The sequence below is a fragment of the Eurytemora carolleeae genome, unplaced genomic scaffold, assembly GCF_000591075.1.
Source record: "Eurytemora carolleeae unplaced genomic scaffold, Eaff_2.0 scaffold654, whole genome shotgun sequence".
Classification (NCBI taxonomy): Eukaryota; Metazoa; Arthropoda; class Copepoda; order Calanoida; family Temoridae; genus Eurytemora; species Eurytemora carolleeae.
This window is the reverse complement of record NW_019396565.1, coordinates 62,782-73,938: the sequence shown is the minus strand read 5'-3', so window position 1 is coordinate 73,938 and position 11,157 is coordinate 62,782. Positions and strand designations below refer to the sequence as shown.

The 11,157-nt window shown below is 32.8% G+C and overlaps 1 protein-coding gene across 1 annotated transcript in view; it reads right to left on the bottom strand.

Annotated features, from left to right (window-relative positions):
* Positions 1 to 10,837, bottom strand: part of LOC111705581 (uncharacterized) — a 26,008-nt gene extending 15,171 nt beyond the window's left edge. Inside the window, exons 1-5 of the mRNA XM_023478172.1 lie at positions 10,776 to 10,837; positions 5,903 to 6,481; positions 5,718 to 5,773; positions 4,721 to 4,778; positions 1,519 to 1,555 (exon numbers count right to left, since the gene is read on the bottom strand). Coding sequence (XP_023333940.1) covers positions 1,519 to 1,555; positions 4,721 to 4,778; positions 5,718 to 5,773; positions 5,903 to 6,481; positions 10,776 to 10,824 — 779 coding nt within the window. The 5' untranslated portion in view covers positions 10,825 to 10,837. The remainder of the gene's footprint in view (positions 1 to 1,518; positions 1,556 to 4,720; positions 4,779 to 5,717; positions 5,774 to 5,902; positions 6,482 to 10,775) is intronic.
* Positions 10,838 to 11,157: the final 320 nt, after the last annotated feature.

Below are 11,157 nucleotides of genomic sequence, written 5' to 3'. Positions count from 1 at the left end.
AGGAAACCGATCAACAAACTGAGAATTTAAAACTTTTTCTGAAAATCGGAAACGGACCAAAAAAAAGAGGAAACGGACCCAAAAAAAAGAGGAAACCGATCAACAAACTGAGAATTTTAAACTTTTTCTGAAAACCGGAAACAGACCCAAAAAATAAGGAAACGGATCGAAAATATTGGGAAATCCCTCAAAAATATTGGGAAATCCCTCAACAATATAAGACCCTGATAAACCGGAATCCGACCTAAAAATCGAGGAAACGGATAAAAAAAAACGGGAAATTCCTCTAAAAATTGGATTTGAGGGATTTCCGATAATTTTTGAAAAAACAGGAAACGCCTCAAAAAAATTCATTTTGGGGAGGTTTCCGTTTTTTTTGGGTCCGATTCCGTGTTGAGGCATTTCCGTGTTGAGGCGTTTCCATAGCACCGTGTTAAAGGCTAGTTCGCTAATAAATACGAGTTTTTTAACATAAGATTTCAATTTTTATTACTGCAAGATACTTAATTAAAAAATTAAAATTTTATAGGTAGGTAACTTTTTAATTTTTTACTATTTCGTTAACTATTCTTTGATGACACATAGTACATACCTCTTAATAATTAAATAAATTGACAACCTTTTAAAGAAAATATACATTTTTGGTCAGAAAACCCTTAGATCAAACCATATGCATAGATCAGAAAAACCTTAGGTCAGAAAACATGCAGGTCACTTATCATTATAAAAAAACATGCAAAACATTCATAAACTTTTCTTACTGTAAAAAAATTTAAATTAACTGTCAAAAACTTAAATTTATCAGCCAATTTCTTTTCAAGAAGAACATTGGAATCATCATTTTATTTTATTTTTCAAAAGTTCAAAATTAATGGCTTGTTCGTTCTGACCCATTGTTTTTTTTCTAAAAACGATACAAACATAAACAATTCCCAACCCTATTACATTCTGGAAATAAAAGTTCCGGTTCCCATTCCGTAAACAAGAAAATCTATGGTTTTCAGTAGGTTTTTGGGCAGCCCCCCTGGACGTATTCCTGAATACAAAATCAGTTACCATCTTTAACAATCAACATCTTGAAAGACATATTTAGCAATAAACCATTGGTAACAATAGCCCAAACTTAAGTAAACGTTAAAAATCTGTTTAATTTGTTCCCTTAAAAAATAAAAAAAAAGATATTTGAACAGAATGATTAGAGAAAAAGTAAGAGGGAAAGTACAACCGAGTTAAAGCTTAATTGAGCCCAGTGCTCTGACGGCAGTCACATAGAGATGGGAATGTTAAACTTTTTTCATTTCGTTCCTTTATCGTTCATCAACGACCCGTCTTGTTCTAATCATAATCGTTCAAAAAAGAATTTATTTCATTCGTTCTCAAAATTATCGCTCTTTTTCTCATTGAAAAATTGTTCAATAAAATCATTTGCTCAGTAGAAACGTTCATTCAGCAAAATCGTTTGTTCGATAAATCGTGTGTTCAGTAATAAAAACGGGAATTTAAGTCAAATAAACTTACTTTTCAGATGTTTTCTTTTCCTCATGATCAAGCGTACCTAGTAAAGATAAAATTAATAAGAGCAAAAGGAAGAAATATTTTCATCAAACTAAAACATTTTCTGAAGCTTACAGACCTAGCAAAAGCTGAGAAGGTGGCATTTAAGAATAAAATATTAGGATTACTTTTATATCAGTGATTTCAGAGCGTAAAACATTTATCCATTTTTTCAGCAGACAAGAATTAAACTACACTTGGAACCATACTTAAATATAAGCAAATCACTGTACTCTCTGGGAGTATGTGAACCAAGGAGGTTATAGTGCATGCCATATAGTGGTACGCTAATCCTTTATTAATTGTATAGGTCATGAACTATACCGAGAGCGTAATGCATATCTTTTTAATATATGGAGATTCTGGCCTAACCTAAAGTATATCATTATTAGTAAACAGTTGTAAGTGTACAGTACAGCTAACTGAGCACATAGGNCCCCGTGTAGACCAACACACTACTCCCAGACCCGGTTTAAAGAGTTGGATTAGAAGCCACAGATCTCATTATACTCCTCCCCCCCCTTTGGACATGACTGATATTTAGCCCCTAGTTTCTTTGGTTTGATCTTCTCCCAATGCAGTACATAGCTATTGCATCAGTAAAAGTTTATTTCTAGACCAGACAGACTTTCCAGATTGATCACTATTTTTACAGTTATATATTGATTCTAACGAATTAAGCCTGAACAAATCAGCTATGAACTAATGTTGTAATTAAAACAGTTCTGGAGAAACAAATGGGCTATTATCATCGAAATTATGTAATTTTTATTCAGTCATCTGCTCCTGTAATATTCGATTTGGTTGTAGGGTTTCCATTTTTCCGGAACAAAATTTCCATTTTGGAAATGGAATGATCCGTAAACAGGAATTCCGAGATAATTCCGGATCAAATGGAAACCGGAAAGTTTGCAGTTTACGTGACGTAAACCTTATAATTACCAGTTTACATTTCGTAAACATAGAAAGCAATGTTAAAACATTAAAAGTTAAAAACTATTAGTTAAAATATATTTAAAAAGCATTTTAGTTTTATGATTATATATTCACAAATATTTTACTATAGTTCATCATGGCTATTTTATAGTTACAGTTTCCACTTTCCCCGCGATATTTTTTTGAAAAATTAGTTTTTATTTTTCAAGAGGGTCATCGGATAGGCTAGACTCCCCCGCACAAATTTTTAAACCAGTTTTAAACCTTCCCTTGGGCCATGTGAATTGCTTCACAAATTTTTGGCTCTGTCAGTTTTGACGTTTATTGGATACAAATGGACAAACTAACAGACAAGTAAAGTATATAAATAGAGTGAGAACCAGAAAACTCTGGAATAGGAGGACGACTTTTAGACTTAAGTTATGACTTCAAATAGTTTAATGAACATGAGACACGTCGATTACGCAGTTCATATACTATACTGTATACAGACCAATTTAAAAGTGATTAATATTTAACTTATTTGGTTTCCAACATCAAATAGACTTAAGGATTGCTATATATAACGTCTTACTTTCCACAGTTTTCTGTAGATGAAATTATTTTGAGTAATGTCGGTCAAGATTTATATTTCATGATAATGCACAGTAAAATTACTTCAACTACAGCTACACCAGGCGTAAATTCGATCAATATGTAGAAAGTATTACTTACTGGTTTTATCTTTTACATATGTTTAAGACGACTAACGTTTTTCCGGAACGATTTTTCATAAACCGGAAACTTCCGGTACACTGTTCCGGGACGTTCTGTAATTCTGGAACAACGATCCGGAAATTTCCAGTTTACCGGGAAAAATCATTCCGAAATTCCGGCACCTTTTCTATAATGAAAATGGAAAAATTTCCGGATCATTTCCGTAAGTAAACTGTAACCCGGAATTAAGGTGGAAACCCTATTTGGTTGTAAGCTCTGACGGAAAAATCTATAAGCATTTTGCAAATTACTCCTTGAAAAACAATTTCTATAAAAAATATTAATAAGTTAGTAAGATAAAATCAAAGGCCAAGCATTACAACCCTTTCAAGTCGACCCTGCCTTAAAAATTGATGGAGTCTGGATCTATGTGCAGTGAGTTCACAAAGAAAGGCAAGAAAATTTTGTTGACAAATTTTGACTTCTTGCTTAATTCATCAGCTAAATAAAAAAGAGAAACATAACAATTATTTCAATTAGCTAAAAAAATAATCTAAATTTTAAACGCTTTTCTTTATTTTTCGTGCCAATGTACAACATTTTTTTGAAAATTAATTCTTCCTTAATTCTTCCCTAAGGTCAAGCAAGGTCCCCCAAAAAATTTGGGCCCGCTCCGTTCAGCAGTTTTTACGTTTTTTGGATACAAACAGACAGACAAGCAAAGTATATACATATAAATATCTATATATAAATTTGGCTTGTCTGTTTGTCTGTTTGTTTGTTGGTATCCAATAAACGTCAAAACGGCTGAACCGATCGGGCCCAAATTTTTTGTGAGACATCTAGGGACCCCAGGAAAGGTCTATGAATGATTGAAATTTTAAAAATTTGAGTTTAAAAGTTTTTTATTTTTGTAAAATTTTGAAAATGCGCGAAAAAAAAATTATAAAATCCGCAAACTTTTTTTTGTTTTTGTTTTATACTGTACGAAGAAAAGATGCTCACAGATTAAGCCACAATTAAAATTTTAAATAGAAGATGGGCGCGAAGCGCCCAAAAAGCCTAGAAAGAAGGGCGCTTCGCGCCCTGAATTTCTGGTATATTTATATGTAAGCTATAGCAGCAGTCAAATGGATGGAACAAATGAGCTGACATTTTTTTAGGTTACCCATGGTTACTGAGGGTGAGAGCCTGACAGGTTATAATAAATTTGAATTGAAATTCTACGGAAAATCCCGGGCACTTCTAAAATCATGATTTTTTACCAAGCGTGGGTAAATGGCAAAGTTAACTAATAATAATAATAATAATATAAACTTGGTTAATGCCGGGCACTCCAGCTAGTAAGCCATAAGAGGTTGACAACTTGTAGTTAAAATGACCTCTTCCAAAATTAAAATAGTGTTAAAACCTATTTTCAAGCCTTTCAGAAGAATTTTGGAGTTTGCTTTGAATAGTGTATTTAAATAAAATTTAATAATTGTAAATTGTAAACCCATTATGTTCTTTTAAATTGTTGTAAAAAAATTCTTACCAACATTGTGATCAGAATAAAGTTGCTTAGTGAAGGCATCAATTCTCTTCAACATTTTCTGAATAAAGTATTCTGAGATGGAATTTAAAGAATTTGAGCCGCGGTTTAAATCCGCCAAAACCCGGTTTAAATTAAGCGCCGGCTTAAATCTTGAAACATTTGATACAATTTTTAGTGGAACCAACCATATTTAAACCACGGCTTAAATTTAAACCGCTGCTCAAATTCTTTACATTCGGCCACTGGTGATTTTGTATATAACTTTTAGGTGGTTGACCTAGGTATTAAAAGATTTAAGATTTCACTTTGTGGTAGTTTTAATTGACAAGTTACTGGGTCCATCCTATTAAACATTTTTTTGAGGTCCAAAAATTGTTCTCTAATAAAATTCCGAGATTGCTGTTTCAAAGAGGTGTGAGTAGGGCTGGGCACATTCAACTTTTTTCAAGTGGTTCATTAACGCACTATGATTTAATGGTCTCAAGCTCTCAAACAAAAATCAATGGGAATATGTCCAATTAATTCTTAAAACCCAAAGCTAACATTCTAATATAGATGAAGGGGGTGTGGCCCCCCATTATTTTGCCCTTACGAGTTGAGATAGGGGAGTGTAATACATGTCCCTAGTTCAACTCCAACATTTCAAAGCCAGTTCATTAATAAAATATTAGACCTATAACTTTCATGGTTAAAAAAATACTTATTGTTCGTTATTTTTCATCAACCAATAATTTTTTCTCAATAAAGGATATTTCTGTTCATTAGCAACTTCAAAATTACGGTTTTCCCGTTCGTTAACAGACTATTCCATTTATTTTCAAAAAACTAACGTTATCCAGCCCTGGTGTATAAGGACTAATAGGTAGAGGCAAGGCATGTTTCTTCTTTTTCTAATCCGTTCGTAAGTGAAATTTGCCTTTACTTTCAAAAGCCTCCGTTTGTTCACTGAACTTCATCTCACTCTGTCATGTAGGCCCAGGCAAAATGTTTCTATTACCTTTTTCGGAATTCTAGGCTCCTCGTTAATTTTAGGAAATAAAGTGCCAGTATTTCCTAAAATTAAAAAAGTTTCATGATAAATCTCGAAAATAATCTTTCTTTTCTGGGTTTTCTAACAAAAACATTCAGGATTTTGGAAACAGTTTATAAGAAACATATAGATTATATTTTAAAAAAACTCACCACTCTGAAGGGGAGGGTACATCGAAGCAGAGACAGAATCATCACTTTTAGTTGAAGGATTGTCCAACGTCTTTGCAACACTTGCATCAGTATTCCCCTGACTAAGCATCTCAATTATCCTTGGAACTTTGGCTGAATGATGATCTGGAGACATGTTGGAATGCGAGTTGTTTTCAAGTACTTTCATTGTTGGATAGTGCTCCACATTGGCCACCAAATCATGGTCACCAGTCGAAGATTGTAAAATTAGAGGTAAAAGTACAGGATGTTCTTGGTTCAAAGAAGGATGATTGAAAGAATGTCTGGTTGAAGATTGATTTGGCAAAATTGGAGTTACTACCGTACTGGGTAAGGAAGAATGGTATTCCTGTGATGTTCTGTTTGATATTGAGTAGTTTATTACTTTAGAAGAATTCTCATCATTGGACACAAGGTAGAATTGGGACGGAGAGGAAGAAAGTGGTACCTCTCGGGAAGGGTAGGGAAGGGGCAGGTTTACTGAAGTTGTAGATTCTTCATCTGAGTTTAAGCGAATAGAGCGTCGGTTAGGAATTCTATATTTCATAGGTACACCGTTACCTAAAGTAATATGGCTAGCGGAGTAAATAAAAATCTTATTATATGGTTACCTGAGCTGAAAACCTTAGAATTGAATATCCTTAATCCTGATTGCTTCATCTGAATATCCACCATGGAATATTAGGCACTTTAGAGGATAAAGATTATAATAATCTGAAGATTAACAAAAAGAGGAAATCAAGCAATGATCATAATGTCCACAATAGTGGATATCAAGATTAATGCTTAAACTCATGGTTTTACTAAACCCAAGATTATTTTAAGGCTCATTCAATATCCAAGAAAGAAGTTAAAAATTTAACCAATCAGCGTGTCATGTTCAGATGTACTCTTTAACTTTTGAAAAACCGGTTGTGATTTCTGGTGTTGATGGTGTCATATCAATTGAACTAAACATCAATTGAACGAACGAAAGTTTTGGATTACTGTTTTTTAAGACTAACGTTCAAAATGACAAGTATCCTAAAATATGTTTTTAATAATTTAATATCAACATGATTAAATTTATATTTGTTTAAATGCTCTAACAGCCGGCTTGTGAACAGCCGACTTAAATTCAATCGGATATTAGTCCAATCAATATAGCATTATATCTGTAATTGCTATCAAACGCAAACGTAAATTTTATACAGTAGAATTATCCAAAAAAGAGGATTAAGAATAAAATCAAAAGTGTGTACATTGGATACTCAGATTAAGGGATCATGATTATGGATATCTCATTCTAAAGTTTTCAGCTCTGATCAATTAGGTGAGATGACGATTTAGGAGTAATTTTAGATTTTGTATGTTTGTCGCAAGGGTAGAGAGATTAAAACAATTACATCCCCATGACCAAAAACACTAATAGTTTTTTATATCTGTGACCTTGGACACCAAGTCCATGGTAGACAAAAATGCACGGTTGACGCGTATCAGCTATTTAACATGTCGGGTTAAAGAAGTTCAAAACCGTAACGTTCATGTAAAAATGCTCAATGGACTAAAAAAGGAGAGATTGAAGTTTGCAGCAACATATTGGGAAGGGATAGTAATTAACACTCAGGACACAATTATTCCATCAGAGGGATGGTAATTAACACTCAGAACACAATTACTCCATCAGAGGGATAGTAATTAACACTCAGGACACTAATTACTTCATCAGAGGAATGGTAATTAACACGATCAGGACACAATTACTCCATTAGAGGGATGGTAATTAACACTCAGGGCACTAACTACTCCATTGGAGGGATGGTCAATTACACTCAGGACACTAATTACTTCATTGGAGGGATGGTAATAACCACTCAGGACACTAATTACTCCATCAGAGGGATGGCAATTAACACTGAGGACACTAATTACTCCATCAGAAGAATGGTAATTTACACTCAGGTTACTGATTACTCCTTCGGAGGGATGGTAATTAACACTCAGGACACTAATTACTCCATCAGAGGGATGGTAAATGACACTCAGGACTCTAATTACTCCATCGGAGGGATGGTAATTAACACTCAGGACACTAATTACTCCATCGGAGGGATGGTAATTAACACTCAGGACACTAATTACTCCATCGGAGGGATGGTTATTAACACTCAGGAAAGAAACTAATTACTTCATCATAGGGATGATAATTAACACTCAGGACACTAATTACTTCATCATAGGGATGGTTATTAACACTCAGGACACTAATTACTTCATCAGAGGGATGGTTATTAACACTCAGGACACTAATTACTTCATCAGAGGGATGGTTATTAACACTCAGGACACTAATTAATCCATAGGAGGGATGGTAATTAACACTCAGGACACTAATTACTCCATCGGAGGGATGGTAATTAACACTCAGGACGCTAATTACTTCACCCAAGGGATGGTAATTAACACTCAGGACACTAATTTATCCATAGGAGGGATGGTAATTAACACTCAGGACACTAATTACTCCATCATAGGGATGGTTATTAACACTCAGGACACTAATTACTTCATCAGAGGGATGGTTATTAACACTCTGGACACTACCCTACTAATCCGAAAACTTAAAAATACGTAAGACATACATATATATACATATTTTTAGGTTTAGGAATACGAAAAATATGTATTTTCCATGCGTATGACGCACATATTTTCATAACCATTTCTTTGGTAAAAATACGTTGACAAACGTAAAAATGCGTATGTAAAAAATCTAAAAATCCAATGAATCAGGAATTTTTAGGTTTTTCGTATACGTAAAAATAGTATTTGATATCTGTAAAAATACGTAGATGAATAACATAAAAATGCATATGTAAAATACATAAAAAATCCAATGAATCAGGAATCTATAGGTTTTACCATACATAAAAATACTTATTTAATATCTGTAAAACTACTTATATGACATGTGTAAAAATGTGGATATAAAAAACCTAAAAAATCCAATGAATCAGGATTTTTTAGGTTTTTCCTTTTCGTAGATTTAGGTTTGAAAAAATTCTAACATTTCTTAATTTTTGGAATTTTTAGGTTTTAACTATACGTAAAAATACATATTGTTCAGAAGTGTATTCAAGGGGGGGAATGGGAGGTAATTCCCCCCCTGGACCAGTGAACTCAGGGGGGTTTCAGACCCCAACACTCAACAGGTATATAATTCCACAAATTTCTAAAATCCATATTCATTGATATTAATTATTTTTAATCCAATCCAATGTTTTTTCTACAGAAATTCACACCATCAGCATTCCTTCATCTGCATCCATCTAAATCAACATTCATATATGCATTTTGTCTGTATTTTCAACAATTATGTATTCAATATGTGTTATACTTTAGTTACCATTTTACCTGTTACAAAACTGTCAAAGTAAAACTTCTATTTATCAAAAAATCGAGAATTTACTGACATTAATTCTAATGAAAACATCAATTTACTATAAAATTGCATTTTCCAAAATGCTTGCATTAAATTTCTTACAGAGCAATCCTCTTAAAAAGAGTACAAAATATTTTCGAATTCTAACTTAAAAATGCATTTTTGTGCAGTTGGTATGAAATTTACGAAAATATACGTATTTTTAAGTTTGCCTCAAACTTTATAACTCTAAAATAAAAAATTAAGTAAAGAAAAATACGTAAAAATATGTATAGTAAAAACCTAAAAACTTTACGAAAATATACATATTTTAAAGTGTGCATCTAACTTTTAAACACTTTTGTAAAAAAAAAACACATTTTAAAAGTAAAGAAAAAACTAAAAAAAATACGTAAAAATACGTAAAACAAAACTTGAAACATTTCTTGGTATGAAATTTACGAAAATATATGTATTTTAAGGTCTGCATCAAACTTTCAAACTCTAAAAAAATACAATTTTTTAAGTAAAGAAAAAACATTAAAATTGCGTAAAAATACGTAAAATAAAATCCTAAAAATTTATAAAAATTTCTTTGTTAAAAGTATACGTAATTTCTCGTATAAATACGTTTCTGGAGAACCAAAGCATTAAAAAAATGCTTGTTATGATAAATACGTAAAAAACGTAAATATACGTAAGTTCTTAACCCAAAAGTTGAGCATACATATTTATACGTAAAAATAGTACCTATTAATATGTATACCTATATAGAGACTTTGGTATTTTTAGGTTTTCGGGTTAGTAGGGTAATTACTCCATCAGAGGGATGGTTATTAACACTCAGGACACAGACTACTTAATCATAGGGATGGTTATTAACACTCAGGACACTAATTACTCCATCAGAGGGGTGGTAATTAACACTCAGGACACTAATTACTCCATCAGAGGGATGGTAATTAACACTCTGGACACTAATACTCTATCGGAGGGATGGTAATTAACACTCTGGACACTAATTAATCCATCGGAGGGTAGGTAATTAACACTCAGGACACTAATTACTCCTTTAGAGGAATGGTAATTAACATTCAGGACATTAATTTACAACAGTACACTCTCCAAAAATCGTTCTCTAGGAAATTACCGAATTAGTTATACATGTTTTTGTTCATTTAAACTCTTTATTTTCATTTGTGGTTACTCTGAAAAAAATGACTTGCGGATTTATTGTTTGTAAAGAAACAACAGAGAAATTCACAGAAGAAAATACACCCTTTTCCAGTCAAAAAAAAAAAGCCGTTATCTTCTAATTTCTAATCAAATATAATGTTTAAGGTTACCAATGTATACTTTGTAAATCTGACATTGCTATTTTTGCATTGAGGGTAGCATGAAACTACGTGTATTCAGTCCATTTAAGCTCATGAAATAAATCTATAATGAACTTACATAATCCAAATAATACGAAGGCTAAAAAAAGATTCTCATACATTCTCATCTGAAATTAAACTTATAAAATGTATTATGATGTGTGCTTTGTACGTATGACCACAATTATTCGTGGGGGGACGACACCCTCCAAAGTAAAATTCATTGCTTTTTGCTAACATATGACGTCTCCCACAGCAGCAGTCCAAAATACAGTGAAACACGACCCTCTAGGCGAAAACAAACGGAAAGCCTTGTAAAATTAGATTATATTTGCGGACACATTCTTTTGACGACATCTAATGACGACAACACTATAAGAGTACAGAGGCATATACAATTGCGTCTTAATTACGCCCGTTAATTTGGGAGAATTCGGGCTCAGTCAAGGGCGTATACAGAA